Source organism: Melanotaenia boesemani, chromosome 22 (genome assembly GCF_017639745.1).
Source record: "Melanotaenia boesemani isolate fMelBoe1 chromosome 22, fMelBoe1.pri, whole genome shotgun sequence".
NCBI lineage: Eukaryota > Metazoa > Chordata > Actinopteri > Atheriniformes > Melanotaeniidae > Melanotaenia > Melanotaenia boesemani.
The window spans coordinates 10,793,878-10,819,203 of NC_055703.1; the positions used below are offsets into that span (position 1 = coordinate 10,793,878).

Consider the following 25,326-nt stretch of genomic DNA (forward strand, 5'->3'; position numbering starts at 1 on the left):
GCAGAGGAGACGACAGCAGATGGCTTTATCATCAGGGACTCTTTGATGTCTGTTCATAGCATCAAAGACAATGAATAAATATGGAGAAGAGTGAGCATGAAAGCATGAACAAATAAAGCTGTATATATTTAGTTCTTTTATGAAAGACGGTGGAAAGTAATACAGGCAAAATAAAAAAAAAAATGTTTTTTGAATTCATATTACATGGAGAGGACAGTCGTTTTCATTAATGATTTATCTTTTCATTAATATTCTTCCTGAAAGATTCATTCTTCAAGCTGTCAAATGATGAGAAAATAGTGGAAAAATCCCACCACACATTTTTAAATGGCATTCATTTGTTTATTTCAATTTTTTAAAGACAAAGAAAAACACAAAATTCATCATTTTACTCGAGAAGATGATTTTCAGTAGCAACAAAGTTTTCTGAATTTAAATGAGTATTAACTAATTCATTTGGGTAGTTGATTAACTGACTTATTATTGTAACAGATAGGCAAGCTAAGTGAGACTTATGCCTCTGTTTGTGACCAACGCTCATTTAATTGTGTCTGCATCGTTCTGCAGATACATTCACAGTGTTTGTATTGTTGCGTTTTCTGATAATGCTTTAATAAACAGCAAGTAAAATCAAAGGTTTCTTGTAAATTTGATTCTATGACTGTGGCTGCTCATAACTGCTGAACAAAGATGTTACAAGTGGACACATATAAGCACTTAAGTTAATTCTAGCAAAACCTTTAAAATGAGAAGATAACTGCTAGTAGAATTTGAGTTGCTAGCCTTATTAGCAATGATTATAAAATTAATTACAGCCTGCTTTATTTGCTATTTGTGTCCCACATGAGTATAATATTTGAACAAACCAGTGTGCATAATGAATATGAGGAAGCTAAGCTGTTTTCCTGTCCTTGCAGGACACACAGTTATTCCATGTAAGCAAACTCACGAGTAAACCATCTTAGTTCTGCAAAAGTTCTTTCCCACACTAGAAAAGAACAGCATTAAGATAGTTTACTAAATTAGGGTAACATTCGTAACTCACTAGCATAACATCCTAATTCTGTTTTGGTTCTCCTTACCTGAAGAATTAGCTGCTATTGGCGTCTTCTACGCATTTTATGCTCATAATGACAAGGTAGCTATATGTCAGGGGTTCGTGTATATATATATATATATATATATACTGTATATATATATGTATATATATATTGTGTCAAAACCTCTGTATGTATCCATGTTTTTCACTGTTTAACTTGCCTTTGCTATATCCCTTAAATCATAAAACATGACTACTGGTATATGTTTTCAAAAACCATACAATGCTTCATGCTGGATGTAATGCAAGTTGCTCTTTTAGTACAATATTTGATGTTTTAAAAATCATCGACTTACATACTGTTTAACTTCTCTCTTGATAGACAATAGAAGGAATCACCAAAGCCAGAAAATTGAATGTTTTTTTATTGTATCGACAGATGTGTTTCACTTCCACTAATCCTTCCAGTGACATCTACACTTCACATACACGGTGCAAAATTTGAAGTAATTGGCTCCTGTTCTCAGTCACAATCTTTTTTGCACAGCTTGTAGTTTCACCGTGAAATGCCAAACAAGCGAGGGAGCAGTGGAAAGCGCATATCAGTTGGTGTGTGGATGGTTAATCCTAAGACAGGCAACTCTTGCTGCCATAACTGTGTGTGTGTGTGTGTGTGTGTGTGTGTGTGTGTGTGTGTGTGTGTGTGTGTGTGTGTGTGTGTGTGTGTGTGTGTGTGTGTGTTTGGATGCCTATATGACTGTTAGAAAGCCTGTTTTTCCTCCAAGGTGGGCGGATGGGCATAGAGCATACAGAGAAGCCCATTGCAAAGAGTCTGCTGCCTGGTTGGACACAATCCAGATACTCCCACCAGTGGGAAGGCCTACGGGGGTGTGTATGTAATTTAAGAAGTGTGCATATTGATAGACAAGTGATGCATTAAAAAGTAGTGAAATTGCAAACCATGGCCCAAGTTACTTTGAAGTTAGTCCTTTGTGGCGCTACATCCTTCTATCTATGTGTGATTCCAGAAGCTGATGGCTGTCAAACACAGAGACTGAAATCTGGACATTAATGGTGTAAAAAAAAAAACTGCTTTGTGATTTTGTAATGCAGAACTAATTGACACTCTTTACAGTGACTGAGCTGAGTGACTTGAACCCTTTGAGATATTGTTGTCAAGATGGTGAGTGTCATTTAAAGAACTACATGGAGGCAGTTCAAGAAAAACATGGAGAATGACTCCACTGATAGAAGCTCTTCTTAGCATGTGTGGAAAACACGGACCTGTTAACGTTGCTGTGACCCCTAACAGTTCCAACCAAGGTTTTTTTTTTTTCTTTTTTACATTACACTTTAGAATAAAACTGATGATACTAAAACATCAGTTTTTAAAAGATATAGATTTTAAATAAAAAAAATAATGGTATGGATAAAGTATGGAGAAGTAGGTTAAATGGAAAAAAATCCAAAAAATGGTAAATATATATATCACAGTGTTATTATTGGTTTTAATCACAAGCTCCTTAAGTTCAGTTTTAGTCTCATCCCTGCTTCCATGACTCTCTTTGGCTACACTCATTCATTCCTGTGTTTATGCACAGTTTACTTCCTCAGTCTGTTAGCAGGTCATAGTCGTTTTTCCTCCTTTTGGGCTTTTTTTAATGGTTAGCAACCAGTTTAGAGTCATAACCATCAACTTGTGGACTAGAATGTGCCAAGGGAAATCCAGCTTTTCATGCTCATCACCATTTACTGGCAATTTAATTTTGTTTTATTGCCCAGCCTTAGAGCGAAGCCAAGATGTAGGTGCATGTGTGTGTGTGTGTTTCTTTTTAAGCCTCTTATATTCATAAAAAACAAGAGTGAGATGTGAGTGATACCTGACGTGATTATCAGGCAACCATTAGGACAACGCTACAAGACTGGCAGCTTTAACTGTGACGCCGCATAAGACTCGTGCTGGCCGTTATTGACGGTTCAATCATCTAAACATCACAGGTTTAAAAATAATGTCTTTGCTGGGAATGACAAAGATAAATCCGGTGTGAGCTCAAGTTGGCCGATTTGTGTTTATGACTCAGACATGCAGCTTTAAAGTCAACAAACTTAATTACAGTGGGTCAAAAAGCCAAAGAAAAAATCCTTCTTTTTTCAGAGAAACCAAAGTGTCTGCTACATTTTAGTAAATAGGAATGTTTTATAATCCCAGATTAGCAGTGAATTATTGCCTCTGTAACTTTGGTAGCATTGATATTTAAGATAAAATGGAACTATATAATTTGGTGCTGAAGAGGCTCAGTGAGTACAACAGATTTTATTTTTGCCAGGAGCTGTAGACATTTTAAATGACCATACTGTCTGAACCTTTTCTTTCTTTTTTTCTTGACATATTAATGCACCTACTTCCTATCATTAAATTAGTGTGTTCTCAGTCTTGTATTTAGTGTTTATTCCTCTCTCTGTGTCTGTATCCCCTTGCAGGGTTTGATTAATATGTCCTGAAATGCTTTTTAAAAAACTGTTAAAATGAAAGCTGGGGGAGAAATAAGGCAAAATTCCCCAAGCAGGGATCATACCTGTAGCCTTAACAATACTAACCCCACAACACACCCAATAGAAACTAATCACTCATTGCACACATAGAACAAAAGGAAGATTATTAAGAACTGTGACAGTTGAAAGTTCCTATCTATTAAGCCCACATGCATCCCATGATATAGATAAGGTATGCATCATACTGCATAATGTAAACAGATAAAGGGAGTTGCTTCTCCCTCTGGTCATCCTCCAACCTGTGTGTGCTCATGACTCCTGACTTAACACAGCATAACTTTTCATAAAACATTTGTTTTCTTCTTCCTCTTCAGTTTGTTTTGAAAATGCTCACCTGTTTTTCTACTATGTGACTTCCGTTTCAACTGAAATGACTTTCTTTTCAAGTGAAATTCGCTCTCCCACAGACTAGTAGGAGTACTTTCATACATCCTAGTGAAATGTGATTTCAGAAATTTCCCCATAGTGTGTTGATGATTTCAGTATTATATATGAGAGGTTTTAGTGTAATGTGTGAATGCCTTAAATATCACATGAGTCTGTGAGAGGGTAATTCTGAATAATGTCTCAAACGACCCCTCATATTATTTCTTTATCACATCTAACATATGTATTTTACAAGGTTGAACATTTTGACCATGAAACAATTCATTAAATACTGAAAGAATATACATACAATTGAATTGTTTTGATTAAATGTATTACATATTTAAGTTTAATAAATGAATGGCACTTTAATAAATTAAATTCATCTCACACAAGAAGCCAACACAAGAGGACAGAGGAGTAGGAAGTAGTGACTGGAAAAAAATCAGAAAGCATTTTCATTATTAAATGTTTTGTGTTTAAGTAATAAATGTTAAATTAATCTTAATAATCTTGGGTTGGTGATTAGCTCAACTGGTTGACAAGGTGCTTGGCCCCACCTGAGGCCCTTTGCTGCAGGTCTAACCCTGTCTCTGGCCCCCTTTTCTGTACACTAAACTGTGAAATAAAGACCACTGGAGCCAAGAAAATAAAAAAGAAAAAAATATATTTATAATTTCTAGCAGTCAAGACAGTGTTTAATTATTGTAATGGCTTAAATTCTAAGAGTTCTCGAGAGTTCATGCCCTTATTAAATTAAGAAAAATATAAGTTTTAATAGCATTTACCAAACATATTGTGCAATATTAGACGTTTTTCTACAAAAACTAGTGTTGTAAAATCTAAAAGGCACTATGAAGGCACAAAATATAAGTGTGGCCTTAGAGAATCTACATTTCTTCAGTGAATACAGATACCTGTCATTTAAACAACAGTTTGATTGATGAATGATGGCCAATATCTTTAAATTAGTTTTACATTAAAAAAAATGTTTCAAAAAGCCTTAATCTGTTAAAATACTGCCAACATAAGGATCTTTTTTTATTATTATTCTTTTTTTTCCCTCCCCTAATTAATATCCTGTACAAACTGTATGAGATAAATCCTGTATTGAGGGAATTACACTAAACCTTAATAGCAAGCATTTAGTGGAATCAGGTTGAGTGTTACATGTGCGTGAAATAATAAACCCACGCACTGAGAATGCTCTACAACCACTTAAAAGAACCAAAGGCTTATTCTGTGTTTTATTAAAGATGAGTAAAATCAATTAAAATGCAGAAATTTGAAAAAACAACTTTCAACTATTAACATTTAATTGTATGGAAAACATCAGCCGTTATTGCTGTATTATGTTTGATGCCAACCAGATCTGACACTGTTGAGGTTTATCCCCTCACGCTGGTCCACAGCCACCCCAGATATCCAGAACAAGCAAGTCCCCTGCCACTTCCAGAGGGGGACAAAGCTGACACATCCCAAAGTCCAGAGAAACACAGTTGAGGCCCACTGTGCCAGGGGATCTGTAAGAGTATCATAATGACTCCGTTTCAAAGGAGCCTGACTCTCTTACAACAGCCATGCAGAGCTTTTGATCTCCCACTCTGCAATCCTCTCTCCCTCTTCCCTTCCTTTCTCTTTCTCTCTGCTTAGTTTTTCAAAATTTCGTATTAAATAAAAAGATAGAAATGATGAGTGCAGAGTTGTCCCCCACCAACCCCTCCACCGCCAAAGAAGAACAGCGTGTTTGAGACTCGCTAATTTAAGAGGGCTCACCTTTTCAACTGAAATATAAAAAATCAATATGCTCTTTTGCTTTGACATCCAAAAGGGCAAGTGTATAAATTAACAGTGATGCCTATCAAAAGGTTGAATGGTATTATTTGATGCAAATGAGCTCAGTCCTTCCTGGATGTAAAGGTGAATTTTGTGTAACTTGTGTTATCAAGTAAATTGGAAACAAATGCTAGAAAGGTTAGCATGTGCAAACCCCACAGAGATTAATACAAGAACAAAGTGTGATGATCAGGGAGCACATGGAAAACCTGACACACATTATCTCCATGGATCAAGCTCTTTTTATATTCTCCTAACAAGATGGTAGGACCATGTTTCTGCTAGTTTCTTGTCTTATTAGTTCATTTCTGAGAAGTAGGAAAAATGAAAAAGTAGAAAACCTAGTTTCTCCAATAAAAAACGTATAAAGTTTTTATTTCTTTTTCTTTTTTTTTAAATAAAAACTAAAACTTCAGCTCACAACTGCAAACACAAATGAGAGAAAAGCTTTGTTCAGATGCCGAGCACCCCTGTGCATTCATATGACCCAGAGTCTTTTCAGTGTGGCCTGTTTCTCACTCATTATGATTTGTTTTGGCAGATGTTTCTGCTGTTTTCTTTCTGTGTTCTCATTAGGCTTTCATGATCAACATGCAGGTGCACAGTGCAACCTAAACCATCAATAATTAAAGGATTAATCTTTTAAGCTGATTTAGCACAGAGATATGTGGTGCACCTCTCTGATGCTTATACAGAATTAAAAGAGAGTTTGCTGAAAGAGTGGCAGATGGACAAAATTACCATCTTATTCTGTGATACCCTTGTGTAACAATTTTCAGTCCATGCTGTCATTTAAGGGAAAAATAACAAGTTGTTTGCTTCCTTACCTGTGGTCGAGGATGGCCTGTCACCAGACAGGTGAGTTCGAGGGTCTCTCCTTCTCTGATGGTGTAGACTCTCTCTGTGTGTCGCTCTTCTTCAACATTGCAGGCATGTCCCGAGTGTATAATGCGGACAGTCGGAGGTGCTAGGGAGGGAAACGGGATAAAGCATGTTAGCATTCCGGTCATTTCTGAGGGAATGAGTAGTTTAGCGCAGACCAATGTGTATTGATTAAAAGCTTGTCTCATTCAAAACTCAAGCTTTGTGCAAACATTATTAGTTCAACCAGTGAAGCACACAAATAAGGAGGTATTTGCACAATCATGAAAAGAAAATGAGAAAAATGTTCACATATTTTACATTATAACATTACCTTGGTGTGGTTTAAATAAGTGCTACTACTGCAAATTAATCCAAAAAAAATTTGGTTTCATGTAAATCATATCTGTCAATGTGCCTGTTAGTTATTTTTTTTTTCCTTAAATTCGTTTAGGATTTTAAGTATTTTTTGTTGATTTTCACAAATCTGTTTGAAAAGGATTCATTCAAAGCATTCCCTTTCCTTTTTGTTGCATGTTTGTTCTTTATTTGCATTCCTACAGATTTTTTATTTATTTTTTTATTCAACTTGACAACTTATCACAGTAATATAATGTTTCATGCTTCTGACTCCAGATTATTTGGTTATATAGAAGAGTTCATGGTTGACTCAGTGGTTGCAAAGCATCCAGTTCCTGTGACTGCACAAAAAGCCGTAATCATCAACCCCTCCACCTCCGCCACCCCCACGCCCTTAAAAGTAGATATGAGGTGTTTGTGCCAATAACTTGTGATGTGTTTTCACCAAATGTGGTGTTCAGCATTAGGAGCAAACATTTTAAATTTTGTACCATCTGCCCAAAGAACATCTTTTTTTTAGAAGTTTTCTAGTTTGCAAACTCTGTCCTGTCATTTCTGGAGAAAAAGCTTTCTTCTCCTGGTGACTTTTTCATTTAAAGCCTATTTGTTGACTGTTTTTACTAACTTTACTGTCATGAACTCAAACATTTAGCATGCAAACTGAGGCCTGCAGAGTCAGAGATGTACAACTGTAGCTTTGAATTTCTTGCAGCTTCTCTGAATATTGCACAGGCTGACATTAGGTTGAATTTACCTTAATGTCCACTACTATCTTTAATGTTTTCCACTTCTGAGTCATATTTCCCGCTATGGACTTCCCAGGATATTAGGCAGCAATGATGGCTTCTTCAAAATCATTGTAAATCATGACAGATGCCGCGGTTTTTTACCAACATAACTTAAAATGTTAGTCTACATATATTTTAATGTAAATGTAAGAATAATTCTACCTAAAAAAAATTCTTTATTTTTAATTCAGAAGTAATAAGTACGGCTTTAATTCATTTGATGCAACCTCTGATGTATTGACATCATGAGATGTGACAAGAAGCCCCAAGCAAGCTGTTTCCTTTCCAGATTTCTTTGTGTAATTCTAAACTAGTATTTGACCCTGCAACCCTCACCAAAGTATTTCTAGACTGTTGCTAAAGCACTTCAACTTGAGGAAAAATACAGCACTTTGCTGACCTGCCTTCAAAGGAAACTGGTGGAAGCAGATAAGGTATTGTGGCAGTATTACTCAAATAAAGCTCAGTGCAATTATTTGCCAGAATGGTATTAATATAAAATCACATATGAAGCATGTTTCCTTTAAAAAAAATAAATAAAAAAGGATATTTAATTAAAGAACAACTCAATAGATATTTTTATCCATTAACCTTGACACAGTCATTATGACATGGATAGGATTTTACCACAGTGTGTAACACTGGCACGCTGAACTTAATTTACAACATCGAACTGCACACAGCTGTTACACAGTTTTAAGTTACAGCACTGCTGCGAGACAATCAAGACATTTGAACATGTCCACACCCCGACAGACAGTGGGACACAAGTGGTCACGGTTAACCTGAGGAGAGAAAGGAGTCATCCCAAGTGAATCACTAAAAATGTTCATTTCCACTGAGCTGTGAAAACACAGCTGCATGTAACTGACCCCTGACAGTACCAGCACCTGTTAAGCATTTTCTTCTCTCCAACTTCATGATTAGTGAAGAGGTTTGGGATGGGAAAGAGTTAGAGAACAGATCTGATTAAGAGGAGGAGTACAAAATGGTGAGAAAAAAAAATAAAAATCAAGCAAGAACCACAAGGAGGTCCAGACTGCAGCTCAGCTTTCATGTTGGACGAGCAGCTTTCTGTGGGGGGCCTCTCTTGGCAGAGTCAGCCCCGCAAGCAGCCTCGGCTCCACCTCTTTCCAGGCTGCCATGCTAATGAGCTCAGCGACACTCCTCCCCAACGCTGCATTGGGAGTCTCAGCCAGAGTGTCTCCTTAGCCATGCACTAACCACTTGTCCCACCCTGATGCAAACCATGCTGTTTGTCTCCCTAATCATGTTAGCTTAATGCTCTGTCATACATGTCCTGCTTGTTTAAAGGCTAAACAGATCAATGAGCACTAATACAGATGCTAATCATAAAACCTTGTTGGATTGTTCATTCTCTTCCCCTTCATTGTTTCCCAATCGCCATTTGGAGATAAAAAACACTTGTGGTACATTCTTCTGGGAGGGTAAGGGCATGAGAAATAGGCTCAGTGTAAGGGGGCTTCATGCAAGGCTGCCACTTAAAACAAAAAAAGGCTTAGAAACAAGACCCCTGGGCATGAGCTAAACAAAGTGCTATGGCCATTTATGCCAATGAGCTTGTATCTCTTCAGAGTGCTATCAGTCCTAGAGGAAACACACATATTTAATGATCTTCAACTACTATCACAGTTACTGCAACAGCTCCGCACATAAACATACGCATATTTTTTTATGCAGACAACACAAGGCTTAAAGCCACAACAGCAAATAACCCTTTGTTGAGCATACATAATGAGGACACTTATGTTGTAATAGTCACACATATCCTTAAGTAGCTAAGACCTGCTCTTTCATATCACTTGGCCCAAAGCGTAAATTAAATTCACTGTCATTACTCTGTAATTTCCTGCTTGTTCAGTTTCCATGAAAGCCACTTGATACTCCACCGACAGTAACTACTCAAAATATACTGAGAAAATTTGTCTGAGAATGGGCAAAGAGACATACATGCTGCTGGATTTAAGACTTAGCCTTTACAGAGTGAGGTGTCAAAACATTGACACATCTGAGATAAAAGATTGAGGAGATAGAGGGAACGGGCAGTTTTCAGCACATATGGCCAGAGACAGCTGGTTATATCCCTTAACATCTTTACTACACCATACAAGTTCATTATGTGGACTATGATGGAGCTGTCTTAAATTGGCTAAGTCTCCTCTGACCTCTTGCAAGGTTCAGCTAAAGAATATAAATTATTTTCCTTGAATATGCAGCTTACAGTTTCTTAACTGAAACCCAACATGGTGAAAAACAACTTTGAGCATCATGTTGCATTACTATACTCAGTCTATTGTCATACTTTTTTCCCATATTTTTGTGTTTAATCCATGATTATGCCTGATATATCTGGATTATACCCAAAAAACAAAGTAGAGTACCTGCAGGCTATAACTAGGAGTGTCTGATGTGCCTCCATTTTGTTCATCACATAATCTCAGTCCAAAAGATACTGACACGAATTTCCTGTTGCAGAAATGGAGAAAACAAGACAGTGCTGAGCACATCCCAATGTGCATGTTATATGCTTAACTGTATGCTTTCTCTTCCTAATCCTACTACATACATGCATGCAGGCATGTGTGTTAAGTTGTGGTTGAGTGTGCATTATGTTATTGTGTGGAAAATGAGCGGCTCCCAGTCAACTGCCCAGCTTTCCTTGGCCTGAGTTGGAAAAGATGGAGACAGTTTTATCCACAACCGTCAATGGAGATTAAATTGGATTTGGCTAAAAGCAACCTCACCACAGTTCTGGAGTGGCTGTGTAGCAGAGGGGCTTCTTGGCAATGGCCAGAGAGACTAAATTTGACAAACAAATGAAGGTAAAAAAAAAAAAAAAAAAACTCCAACAGCTGGGGCTTGTTGTGGCTGTGGGTTTAATGTCCTCAGACCAACCCCTGAGGACCACTAACATTATCCTGCTAGTTTTCTGGCACCACAATCACCTTCTTGCAATTGGGGTGCCAAATAGGATAGAATTAGAAACAGAAGGAGAAAAACATGTGAATCGAGACATCATAAGTCAGGTTCAGCAAGGTAAAAATGCATGATAGCAAAAAAACAACTAGTAACACAGAAATAAATTTGCATTTAATTTGTTTGTGTGTCCAAACTGTTTATGGGTACTATATATGCCAAAAATACTTAATACTGAAAAGTGATTAGTAAAACAGATCAGTCACAATGTAGCCAACACCAGCTGTTAATTCAACATTCACCTTGAATCAATACATTTTATGAAGGCAATGACAAATACTGTGAATAATGGATGAGTTTGATGAAAATGATTTCACTTATTTATTTTTGAGCTGCTGCCTTTAAGCTTTGAGTTATTTAGCTGTTGGTAACTTATGTTTCTGCATCAATTTTATTGACATAAAATTTATAAATGTGATCAAGTAACCCCAGGACACCATCTACACTGGGCTCATTTTTCAACCTTGGGTAGGTAGCTTAATTCAATCCATGCTTGACCAATTTAAACTAAATTTCAGCAGTTTCCTGAGGGATTACCCTTCACAACAAACACAAGGCCTCCATGTGTACAATAACTAAACCACAGAATAATAACAGATGAGACAACAGTTAATATTATAGCTAAACCTGAAAGAGTAGTGGAATGACAAACATTTCCTGCTTGTATTACATACCTAAAACCAAGAGGTAGAGAGGGCTCACATAGGTTTAATTTCACAAATTTTTATTTAAGATTCATTGTAGCCACAGAATGTTTTGCTCGACCGAATGGTAGAGCAAGCAGTTAAACAGTTATGTGATTTATTGTCATTACAGCATAGCCTGATTTGGGACTAGCCAACTAGTTCTACTGGCATTACAGCTGTTACCAAACAAAATCTTCCCCAAAAAATGTTAAAGTGAATCAAACAGCCTGGAGATATCAAATTTGAAGTCATATACAAGTTCTCCCTGGTGATGCACAACATTTCCATTTGTCACATCAGTGGGAATGCAGTGAATTTTACCTTTAAGGATGGGTAAACATGGTCCATAGTCAAAGGTGTCACACACCGAATAGAATTATTTTTTGTGCTTCACCTTGTGCCTTTGGAAAGTGTGAGCTTACACTGCACCCAGCCCTTCCTACTGTATAATTGAGAAGCAACTCATCTACGGGGTCATCCATGTGTGTAAGGCCTTGAAATGGTTCGCCAGCAGCACATGCATATTATTACATCAGGAGTTGTCAGAGGGTATTGATTACACACTGTAATGCACTCACATGCTCTCCTCAGCCTACACTGTTATTGTAAATGAGACTGTGTATGGATCCGGCTTCGCCCTATCAGCATAGATCATCTATCAAACGGTACATATTGTGACTGAAAAATACAGATGTTCAGGGGGGTGCAAAAACTGAAGCATTACAGAAAACACTGAATGTTTGTGCAGATTAGCATACAAAGAAGACAGCCTAAAAAAATGAAGAGAGATTTGGCTGTTTTGGTGGTACAAGGAAAGTTGAGTTGAAATAATTTATTGATGCAGCAGAAGGGTGTGTTTGTCCACAGATTCAACAGACATGGATGAAAAACAAGAGCCCAAAACAAACTGTCCACAGCTGTGACCTTCACAAGTTCTGTTTGTAGTTAAAATCTTATAAACACAAGAGTTCAAACAAAGACACGTGGAGCCATATACTCCCAAACACACACGTGAAGCCACACACACCATTAAACTCTAAAAATTAGGCCATCTCTGCCAGAGCACCACAGAGATGGCAGAGAATAAAAAGCAAAAATGACTATAGGATGTAGATGTAAGGTGATTTATAAGATATATTCACGCTCATGTACATTATGGCACGACAGCATGGATTTTTAAGCTTGACTGCATATAACTACATCCATTATGTTCATGTAAGCCAGTGGTTCCCAAACACAGATATGACTGGGGGGCTAGGCTAAATAAAACTTAGAGTTTTTGCACTCCTAACAAAATAGGGACAAATTTGTGAAAGTACTAATAAGTAATAATGATGAATTAACAACCGACCTTTCAACTACCACAAAAAAAAAAAAAAAAAAAAAAAAAAAAAAATAGACAACAAACCATGATGAGGGATATCTTGCCCTAGGCATGACCAGGTAATGGTCAAGTAATTGTAATGGTAATGAAGATAGACCAGAGTGTGTTGTATGTAAAATATTAGCATGTGACAGTATGAAGCCAAACAACTTATAATGGCACTTGGGCCCTTCTCATCCTGAACACAAAGAAAATATTGTAGATTACTTTAGAAATAAATGACTTAACTGTTGTAAGTAGCAGAGGTGTTTTACTAAAGCCGTATCTGTGTCATCAAATACTCAACTCATCTGAAAAAGTTTGCAGTATCCTGGTTTAAAATGCCTCACACTATAGCAGATGAATAGATGATTCCTTCTGCCACTGATTTGGTTTTAACTGTAATTAGTGAAGTAGCAGCCAATAAATGGGCTCCATGTGAAGCGTGTGTCTTGTGTATGTCTTTAGCAGGCCACATCCTTACACTTCTATCTCAAAAGATGTTTACAAATCAAACCATCCAATCCAGATGGCTTCCTGTCCTTCCACACCGCTGTAGGCTCTTAAAGGGGAGTAGATAAATTTTAAAGACAGGTGGTGCGACCAGAGTGGTTTACAAATGGCACTGGGTGCAACAACATCTGTGACTAAATTAATGTGATTAAGTTTGTAACATTATCAGACAAAACAATGTCCAAGTCTGGAGCTGCAAAGTGAATGTGATAAACAGATATTACTCAGTCTGCGACTCCAGCTGTAGAGTGTCTTTCTGCAAACCGACACTTGCGCCTCCACTCGGCCAGTATTTCCTCACCTCGCTCTGCGGCTGGCCTCTGTGCTGCGCTGTTACTATTTCAAAAGTGCTTAGCTGCTGCTGCATTAGGTTCACTGTGGTTCTCCCCAGCTCCTTCACAACCAGGTGCTGCTTGTAGGTGGCTGTTGGCCCCCCGGGTAGACAGGTGGTGGGATGTACTAGAGCCCAGGAGATAATTCCATTCTTCAATGGACACCTCGTGCTATCCCCCACTGTTTAATCTCCGACCTCCAGCACAGATGAGCTGCTGTCAGGCAGAGCTGGACACTGCCGGCTGAAGTAGCGGCTACCCCAGAGTCAAAGCGCCATTAATACAAACTCTGAAATTATTTGCAAACATTTATTTACAACAGCAAAATCTTTGAGACTTTATACTGAGCCCATATCAGTAAACTAAAGACTATTTTGTTGCTCGTTTCTTTGTACATTTTAGCATTGTGGTACATGTGATAGTGGGATCGGGGGAGCTTGACATTATTTGTGTCAATTTTAAGAGGTCCCTGCAGAAATGAATTAGGAACCACTGATGTTTCAAGTTTCAAGTTGTTTATTTGTCACATGCACAAGATGGCACTAAAATGCAGTTGTACATGCATCCAAGGCTGTGCACACCCATTTATCTCTGGTAAAAATACAACATAGGAATAAACTAAAACGACATAATAAATATGTAATTAGCCACAGTTTTATGTGAGCTTTATGACATGCAAGCTGATGTGAGGACACAACACCAACATGCCTGCTGCCATGCATGAAATTATTGCATTGAAGTGATTATAGTTAAAAGCTTGACTTTAACCCTGGTGCAAATATGTGGAATTAATTCTTTAATGCTATTTGCTGTTGGGCTTGAAAGAGTGCTGCAGTGGTACATCCCCTGTCCATGGTGGTGAAACATGCAGCAGCTGATACTTTAGTCATGCAAGGAAACCCCACTAGGAAAAAAGAAATAAATAAATGCTATGCTTGCTGCCCACACACAGCAAGGTAATGTTACATAATGTAATGTTTTATTTAGCAATACTTAGCACATGCTAAAGTCCCACAGACCATCTTCAATTCAGTACTGCTGACTTTAGATAAATGCAGTATCGCCACTTTTAGCATTTCTTGCTTTTATCATTCCACAGCTGCACATATTCAGACATGAACTGAGCAATTAGAGGAAAGTAAATACATCAGGAATGTTTTGATGATAAAATATGCCTGAGGAAAAAGACTACTGTAGGCCCTCTGCTACTGGGAAGTGTTTGAGCTATTATATGCAAATCAAACAATTTTAAGATGTAGGTCTGAAATCTGTCAGTCAGTTAGTTAGGGTCACAAAATTTACATGAAGCCTAAAGTTCCAATAATTTCACAACTTTAAATAAAACATAACTGAACTTAATGCAGGATCAGTCAGAAATACAATCATACCATTTGTAGAGTCCTTTAACCTTCCTATACAACTGAGCGTATGCAACGTAGCATAAGAAGTAGGTACACCAACACAAACATTAGGCTGGCGCTGCTCCATTTTGGCAGCCTTTTTTCAGATTAGTATAAGATCAACATATTCATTTAATAAAAATAATAATTTAAAGGATTTATTCAAAATGGGAAAACAATATAGCTGCTCATCAAGTTTGAGCTGCAATGTATAGAGAACACACAATGTTCTCTCAATTCAAAACATTTGTTTCCCTGCAGCCTTGAAATATCTAAAATATGCTTGTATATATGTGACTTTATTGGTATGGTTACTTGTGTACATGTCCGTTTGTCTATGTAGATGTATAATTGTTTTAGTATGCTTTGTCTTTTGTGTTCAGCACAGAATATATAAAAATATGTTTTAATTAAATCTACACTTATTAATATTATAAATAATTATATCATATTACAGTTAAATACACTACCAGGCTTTTCAACAGAATCTTCTCCTAATGCCTGTGATTATTCACATTAAATATGTTTAAATCAAATGGTTAAGGAAGTCAAGCATCTGGTTAAATAAAGATTGGATTGTGTTGCGTTATGTTAATTGTCAAACACTGAAAGTTTAAACTTTGGTTTAATGAAAAGTTCAGACAGAGACACAAATATTACCTGTAACAATCTGCAGTGACAAGATTAGGCTTGAGCAGTACTAAAACCCCTGTCCTCTCGTTTGATCTAATGCCTGTCTCAACTTAAGATGCAGGTATGTGTTATAGCGTCATTAAAGTGGAAACGAGCAGAGTTCATTGAGTAAACACAGACGCCCTTGGTTTGTATAAGCCAGAACAGGTTTACAAGAACTAAAGATATAGGCCTTGACGAATACCTGCTGGTAAATCTAAAATCTTATCAACAGAGGACCTCGACAGTACAACAGCTATGAAACTGAGGCATTAAACTACATTTTGCCTGTAAACTATGCTAAGCGGTCAAAGAAAGAGTATCACTCTGCTACAGTTTAGTAAGCCTTTGTTGGTTTTCCCACCGCATTCTACTATCATCTCCATTCACAGTGCCATGTTGGCAAAGTGGGCCTGTTGTGGCAGTTTGATTTCCCTAAACAACACTAATCAGACATCTGTAGGGAAGGATAAAGCCCAGATTGGCTGTAACTGTGCAGCAGTTATCTGTTGATAGGCCTAACTCTGGCCAAGAGTTACACGATTGGCTGACGAAAGGCAACAGCTTTCTATATGGTAGGTTAGCACAGCGAGCCAGCAGCAGCTCACTGAGGACAGAGTATCTGGCAACCCTCTGAAGATTGGGTGCTGCCCGCCAAGAAACTGTCTGATGATTGGCTGCGGTGACTCCAGAGTGAACCGATTGTTTTATCAACACCCACAGCGCAGGCTGGCTGGCAGTGCTGCCTGCTGGCTGGTTTTACAGTATGCAGCTATCCATAACACTTTCAGGGGGCATATGTCCATGTCTTTTAGTGCAAACGTGTGGAATTGTGTATTGTGTGTGAGTGTGTGTATGTCTGTGTGTGTGGGTGTGTGTGTGTGTGTGTGTGTGTGTGTGTGTGTGTGTGTGTGTGGCTGTATACCATCTATAACTTTTCCATTGGGGAGTTGTGCTAAGCCCTGCCAGCAGGCTCTAACACCTCATTATTCTGAGCCAGGCATGGAATGGGTTTTAGAGATCTCTCACTGAAATGTGGAAATGTGGGGCTACAGGTCTTCCAATATCAGCAGCAGAGACCTGGGAAATGCCTCTTCAGCTCAAGTCAGCTACACTGCTGCACTTCATCAAAAATCCAACCACCGAAGAGGCACATAGTGCAAGATCACAAAACGTAACTGTTACGATGATACTGTCTTCTGAAAATTAATTTGGTTCTGAGAGTTTTTGAGCTTTAATGAATTTTTCCACTGAGCCTTGTTAACTGAAGGATGCTTACTCGACGTAGTGTTGAATACAGCTCAGCAAAATGATGAAGATGAAAGATAGCAGCGCCTAAAGGCTCTTCGGAGGATTTTCCACATCTGGGTGGGAAAACATAAGTAAGATACCTCATATGAACTTACCAAAGCTTTTAATGATGAAGCAGGCGGGAGGACAAGAAGGTTGCATGATAAAACATAACTTACTGAACAAAGATGTACAGACCAACAGACTTCTAAACATATTAAGTTTTGTCAAAAATAGTTGTACAAATCAAATTTTAGAGTTTAGCATTACAATAAAAATTTACAAAACTGTTTATAAAACACAGGTTCGTAAATACAGTAAAAAATTAACTGTATTTGCATGAGCTGTCCATTTTTAATCTATTTGGAAGATAGACTGATGTATGTAAACTCTTTATAGAAAACATGAAAACATACCTGCACATTTAACTAAAACAATCATACGGTGCTTATGCTACTGCACCCACAACACTAACACCATAACCTTAAAAGCTTAAACTAGCTTTGCTACAGCAAACAAGATGGCAGCTTATCTAAGCATCCTCGTGACCCTGGTTTAAGAGATAAGAGTCCTGCAGTGTGAAATCTGACACAAGTAAATGTTTACTAAGTGTGACCACTTCACATTGCAGGTTGTGACTGAAGTACACCACCCCTATGACACATACCAATACCCGTTAAGCACAGTTGATCCACATAATGTTGACACAAAGCAAACTAACAAGTGTGTACCAGGAACATTTTATTTTTTTAAATTATTCTTATTTCTGAAAGATTATTCGGAATATTGAGCTGTTTTTCTTGATTTTTTTTTCTCTCTTTTTTTAAGTGTGGTTGTGTGAAGTACTGACTGACAAAAACAGATAACGATTAGTCGTTGTCTTGCATGCTGTGAACTCCTGACAAGCAAGAGGAGCAGAATGACGCCACAAGAAGATAGACCTTACATTTGTCTACAACAACCTAAGACTCAAGTGATGTAGATGATTTCAGCAAAATCTGTAATACTGACACTTCCTCACTTTTGCATTTGTTTTTCTTTTAACCCTGACTTAACGTAGTCCATGTAACTGATGCAAAAGTGACACTATAAGTGCATACTGTATCATTTTCTCCAACAATTATTTTTTTTTTATTTTTGAGTAGTTTAAATTGATCCTCTTATTGTCCTGTTCTGAGTAGTTCTTACTTAGCTCGCCTATCAATATACCTGCCTAATTCTCCAAACTAAGAGTATTAGGACTCCTGTCTGCTGCAGGTGAGAAATCAGCTGCTCATTAGTGCTTCACACAGTCTTCCTTCTAAATCAAAATACCGCTTTAAAGCAGGTTACATCACAACCAGTGCAACTAATTGAAAAGTTTAAAAAAAGTACTGGTTGGTAGTTCATATGTTTGTATTATTCTTTCTCTTTCTTTAATAACCTCCAAGTTTACATGTTTTTTCCTCTGATGATTTCATACAAATCTATTCATGTACAAAATATTATAACAAAATATATTGTTATAGATTAAATTCCAACTTCTTCTATAATCTGTTGTGTACCTACATGATATGCACACCAGGGCATGACAAGGAGTTAAATTCTGACATATGAAGTTGTTTGAAAAATGCTCTAAAACTTTGAAATGATCTTGTTTTCTACAGAGAGAAAATGTGGCGACTACCTGCATCTCAGTCAGGACAGGTAGCTGCAGCATGCCAGGCTGGAAGTCTCAGCGCAGAGTGGTAAGGACGGCAGAAAAGATGATTGGGACATCTCTACCCTCCATCCAGAAATACTGCCTGACCAGAGAGCATCCTCAGGGGCCCCCCATACCCCATAATGGACTGTTTTTCTTCATGCCCTCGGGGAATAGGTTTGCAGTATCTGCACCAAAAAAGCCAGCTTCCACAACAATTTCTTCCCCCAAGCCATCAGGCTGATTTCCCAGTGTCTTAAATAACCTAATGCCCCATCAACCCCCCTCTGAATGACAATAGAGTCTACACTGAGGTGCTAATGAACAGGGTTTACATTAGTGACTGCAGCCTGCAGGGAGGGAAGTGGACTTGCAACTTCATGTAACATCATCAGTTCTAGGCAAGCTGGGAAAACATGGGTGCGCACAACAAATGACTCACAGTCTTCCCATCACTAATAATAAGATTTGATGTGCCTCTGAGCAAGGCACATAAAACCAATGCCAATAAAGACACCTAAGAGTGATTTTCTTTTCTTTTGTTTTTTTTTTTTTAGAAATCCAATCCCATCAAGATGATTAAAAATCAGCAGGTCATCATGTTTTAATAAATTTTGTATGTAAGTGGTTGTCGTATTTGTGGGTATTTCTCACAGTGCATAGACCTTTTAGTCCAACTTTCAAATACACATCTAAAAGAACCAGACATGCCATCTATCAAACATCATTATCCCCCGAACGGACTGTGCAACTGGATTGTGGCTTCATCAATTGAATTACAACAATAATGCAGTTGATTCAATTTGCATGGCTTTTACAAGTGTGGTAATTCAAACCAATTAAGATTGTGTTTGTATTCAGCATATTTGTCCCTGTTTGTCTGAATGTCAATTAGTGTGAACACAATGCTTACTCTCTCAGATTGGCTCCAGTATACAGATCAAAGAGGGAGTAAAATAAATCAATTACTCTGAGATATGAATGCTGTAAAAACAATTTGTCATATGTGAGAAAATAACAGGAGAAATATCTGATTAATTTGAGAACGTAACAAAACATAATGAAGTTGATGACGAGGGATGAATGCATTATGTGAAACTATTAATTTTTCGACATGCAGTGAAATGCTGTGCATGGAGTATAAAGGGCATATGTGTCCAGTCATGCAACTAACTATTGGAGGAGGGGCAAAAGTAAGTAGCAGCTAGTAGTAGAACAGGCTAGCTTTGTTTCATAGGGCAGTTATAATGGCAGTGAACCTTCTGGCACGTATTCTACTGAACACCACTGTAGCAACTCTAAATGTTAAGCACATTGTTTAATAGTCCATTACCTAAATTGATATTGCTCATTGACTGTTGTCCTTGGCTGCCCACGCAGTGTCAAAGGAAGAAGACAGAGCAGTACCATAGTGCAGTGGAAGGCTAACAGGGTAAGCCATCACTGTTTGATGTGCAGGCACAATGTGCCAGAACGTCCCATCTGCTCTACTTCTTGCCACATCCTAAATCCAATTCCCAATACTGGTGAAGTTGCTGTGAAATGAGACATCCAGCACTCATCCTGTTATATAGTGGCTTTCTTTCTATGGAATTGCAAGAAAATAGAATAAAATTGTTTATTAGATTTTTCCAGAGCCCAAAGTACCTTTAAATTATTATATCAATCAATATTCTACACTAAAAGAGAGTTGTTTCTTTTAGAAAGATATAAACATATAAAAGGCCAAATCATGATAAAAAAAAAAAAGTGTTGCTAATTGTCTGTCAAGCGTGACACCAGAAATGCAGAGCATAAAAAAATTTTGCGGCCTAAAACCTAAATCATTTTCTGAGAGAGAAAGGTAAGAATGAGAAGGCAGCGCAATCCAAGGGCCTGTGAGCAGATACGAGGCAAAAACAAACACAATCCAGCCTCCAAAGTCAAACATGGAAAGACCAGAAACAGGTACAACATACCCAGGTTATTTTTTGTTACCTGGTTTAATTAAAGTATGAAAATTGAGACTGAGATTGTTTCATGGTGTTAATTATTAACTCAGTAAGCATACTCTGAATATGTGTGCATTCCTGAAAAAAGACCTTTAGATGCATGATTCTCTAACAGAGTATCATTCTTAAAAAATGTCAGCAAAAATAAATAAATGAATAAATTAAAATAGAAAATGGCTGTGTGATTGTGTAACCAATTAAAGAAATCAATATTACTGTCCCAAAATTGAATATGACCTTAATTGGAATTTTATAATGTGTTACTGCTTTGCAGGTACATTCCTGAGCAATTTAAGACTTTTTAATCCCTGTTTCATTACTCCAACTCATATAAATGCTTTTGCTCCAAGTAAAAACGAATATAGAAACAAATCAAGCCAGTACATAGTTTTAATTGCAAATGTTTATTTTTTTCCAAGTCATCCAGGCTATTAAATGGTAAAGAAAATATTTCAGCTTTCCAATTTAATTTAATTTAATTTAATTTAATTTAATTTAATTTAATTTAATTTAATTTAATTTATTTTTGATTCAGTGCAAGCAAAAATATGTTTTGAAGCAATATAATAAATCAGCAAGTACATCTTTAATAGTGATTCAAAAGAAGTTATATTAACATTACTTTCAAATATTATACAATCAATGCAAAGAAACATGAAGGTTTCTGTTTTAGGTCCCTGTTTATTTTATCACGACGACGCACGTAAAGATGTTTACTAATGTTAGTAGATGTTAGTAAAATCCAAACAATCTTCAACTTTAGGAACAAATGACTGTAAGAAGCTCTTTGCTGTCTATACACTGATCATTTCTTAGAGAATTGACTGGTTGGGAAGAGCTGCTTTGGCTCTTGTGATCTCTTATCTTTAGCAAATTAGATTTCCAGCACAGAACACCTTATTTACACACCCTGATAAGAACCTGATGCATGAGTTTGGAAACCTCAGATAACAATGAGCCAAGTTAAATATCTCTTAATTAATAGCACAAAAAATAATAAGTGAGCAGCCACCGCAACCAGAAAAAAGGTCATGTTAACAGACTTAAAACAGCTTTGGAGTAATCAGATGACAGAAAACATCTGTGGAGGAAAACAAAGGCAGGAATCATGGTGCATAAGGTCAAAATATTTCAAAACCAAAATTGAAGCTGACAGAAAAATACACAAAAAACTAACCAGTGCTTTTCAATTTCTGCTTGCCAAATGGTTCAAACTGATTATTAAAACAGAAACGGGTTAAATCTACTGACTGGCGACAGCACAGAATTACACAGTAGAGAGAACAGGATATAAAGGATATATAATTAAGAAAATGATAAAGAAAGGAGAAAGATGTCAGAAGAGAAGTCAAGAAACAAACTATTTTCCCTAGACTACAGATTTTTTTTTTTCTGAAGCTTCTCCAGTTAAATTTTATAGTGGGAAGAAATAAACTTTTTGTTTGTTTGTTTTTAAATGGGGTGGACTTGTATCAAATTAAAAAGACCTACTTCTCCTTGCATTTATAACGTTTTACTGAATGGATGGGTCATACATCATTGAGCTCTATTGTGCTTTGCTGTGAGTATAAAACACAAATTGGATTACCTGTGCAGCCACCCGAACTGGACAGGCACAGGCATAATCACAACACGTATGCAGATATAAAAGGCTACACATACCCTCAAAGGTTCAATGTGCCTAATTTAAATCTTGTAAAATTTACCAATGAATATTGTTTTGCAGAGAGTTGAACTTGCAGTAAAGGTCCACACATGCAACACCTCTGAGACACAAACACACACACACACACACACTCACACACACACCGCAATTTTTGTTCCCTGACAATAAATGCCACATTATTGTGATGTACAGCGGAAGAGCACATCGTATAAAGGTCGACATGATGGAATCTCTCTGTGAAGCTGCCGGCCTTGACACGAGAAATCAGATCCTAAAACTGTTTATGGTGCTGTGAAGCCAGACAGCATCCCTCTTTTCCTGTAAACAATAACTGGAACCTCATGATTTATGAGTAAGGCAGCCAATAAATCTGAATAATCATCACTCTAAACAGTCCATTTTTAGACTCTCAGATTACAGAGGGCTGTTTTTTTTGTTTTTTTTTTTCGTCTTAGTCTGGTGGCTGAGGACTGGACTTGACATCGAGATCATCTCAATTATCAGCAACGAATCGTATATTTTTCCATGATCTGAAACAAAGACACTAGCACTAAATTCAATCCTGGCCACTTTCCCTGCATATCAAGTTTGATTTTTTTCAAAATGTTAACCAAACATCAGCCAGTTAAAGCAATAAAAGAAAAAAAAGGCAACAGGTGTGTAAAGAGGGAAAATAACTAATCATGTTACAGATACTTTCCTCCAAATGTTGCAGAATAGAGCTGTAATAGACAGAGACTTGTTTTCATATTGATTCACTTGCAAACTAAAGCACATTAAAGCACATTCACATCTTTGTTCACCTCAGCACAACATCTGTTGTTTCTTTTTTTCAAACAGATTCAGCTTCAGTAACTTGTCATTCAAACAGGGGAGATAGACGGCATTCTGACAGGTGGACAGAAAGACAGGGAGGAAAAATACGGAGTGATGACAGAATGCAAATAGCTGATATCCATCGGAAATATTGACTTTCCAATGCTATACTGTAACCTAAATGCAGGCTAAAAGCTGGTTTATGTCAGCAGTAGCTGAGTAGCTGACCTTAAATTCAACATAAACTATGAAGCAAGTCAGCTTCAAATTTCCTTGGTGGTTGTGCACATAGTGTAAGATAAAAGTTTACCCAACAGTCTTTTGCCTCTGAGGGGAAAAATATGCTTGAATTTATAGTTTTTTTTTTAATCTATCAAGTTTATTTTCAAATGTATATAAATGTATTACCTTTAGAATTGTAAGATTCAGACCTGCATGAAAAATGTGTCTGAAGAAAAAAAGAAGTCAGATTGTGTTCAACTCAAAGAAAGGTTGTCAAGATTGTGAGGAAGTAGTGAGGGAAGTTTTGTCACAGAATGCTCCTGAGACTTGAAATTGCATTTGCAGCCTGAACAGTTTGTAAAAGTGTGTGATATAAGTCAGTCAATCATATAACTCTCTGATAAAACTTGTCATTATTGCACACTGCCAGCTGGATCAAGAATGAATTGTTTTATTACTGATGTGCAGACAGGAGGACACCCACATGATGCACCACTGAACAAATCCCTGTTGAAGCTTTCTCTACACACCATTTGTCCATACAGTTACAGCCCAATACCCATCAAACCTCAGCAAAAAGAAATAACTAAAAGAATGTATACAAAGAGCTGTGTCTCTAGAGGAAAATTGACTCATTAGACATGACTTACAGAGATTACTTTTGTAAGCTTATATAAGCTATTTTTATTTATTTATTTAGCTTTTTCTTGTCTGTTTTAAGTCTTTAAGTACATCTGTAAGTCTGTAAATTATATGTTCAGTCAAATGTTTAGAGACACTATATACAAACTTTATATTCATACTATATTTATGCTGAGTGTTAGGGTTAGCTTTACTTTCTTTTCATTAATATAATTAAGTTAAAATATAACACTGACGTAAACTTTATTGAAATTCACAAGATACAAAAAGCTCATTCAAATAAGTTAAATAAGTTTCATAACTTTAACAGTATATTGGTATGCTAAATATATTGAATAGTACAATCTATTAACATTAACTATGTTGAATTATGATATATCCTGATAACAGAGACGGATCTAGATGATTTTTGACAGGGGGCAGACCGAGCACAGACCGGGAAAATGGTTGCCCATGTAAATGAGACCTCACCCCCTTTTATTAGTGTTTTTCAGCACTATTGACCATTTAAATTTTTAAAGCTATTGCATCTGGTGGTTTTATGGCTTCCACACCCTCTTCATAAAGACTGAACAGATTTATTATCACTGATATGCAGTTGGTAAGATGATAAATGCTGCATTATGATCAAGAACATGCTACTGCTGATGGAGAGCAACATATACGAGTGCATTACAGCTTGCATTCACTTGCATTTGGGCATCTGAGGTAAATGTTAGTTTACACTAAACAATTGTTAGAATTTTTCTATTCTTTGGGTAGCAGCTGGGAGACCAATCAGATTTTAGGGCTGGCCCATGCCGCCACCCCTCAGGACACCCCTGTGACCCCACCCTTACCTGAAGAATCCTTTTACTTTAGCCATTTTTGGTCAATTTTTACTATAGCACTGTAACATGTACCAGAGTATTTCTTAGTACATCTTCTATGTAAACCCAAAGCAGCGCTCGGTGGATAGCAACTCCCTGGGAAAGAAACTTCATGATTTTGACTTTCACTTTAAAATTAGTTATCTATAATCCTTTCAATTTATCTAATATTAATATTACTATATGGTATGCACAAGATCTTTTGGGAAACAGAGATGATGAAAAACATAGCCAGCAGATGAAATATGTTTCACAGGATACTAGCAACTGCAGCCGATGTTAATCAGCAATTCTTTGTATCAATGCTCTGTCTGCACGTCGCCTCCAGTTCTCTATTACCATTATCTGTCACTAAATGCTCACTTATATTTTGGTCAAATTAA

General features: G+C 37.1%; 1 protein-coding gene across 2 annotated transcripts in view; it reads right to left on the reverse strand.

Moving 5' to 3' along the window:
* The window catches only part of LOC121633726 (MAM domain-containing glycosylphosphatidylinositol anchor protein 2-like), a 226,127-nt gene that overhangs the window by 152,292 nt on the left and 48,509 nt on the right, over nt 1-25,326 (reverse strand). For both annotated transcript variants that reach the window (XM_041975923.1, XM_041975921.1), the window contains exon 2: nt 6,622-6,761. In XM_041975923.1, the coding sequence (XP_041831857.1) occupies nt 6,622-6,761 (140 nt within the window). The remainder of the gene's footprint in view (nt 1-6,621; nt 6,762-25,326) is intronic.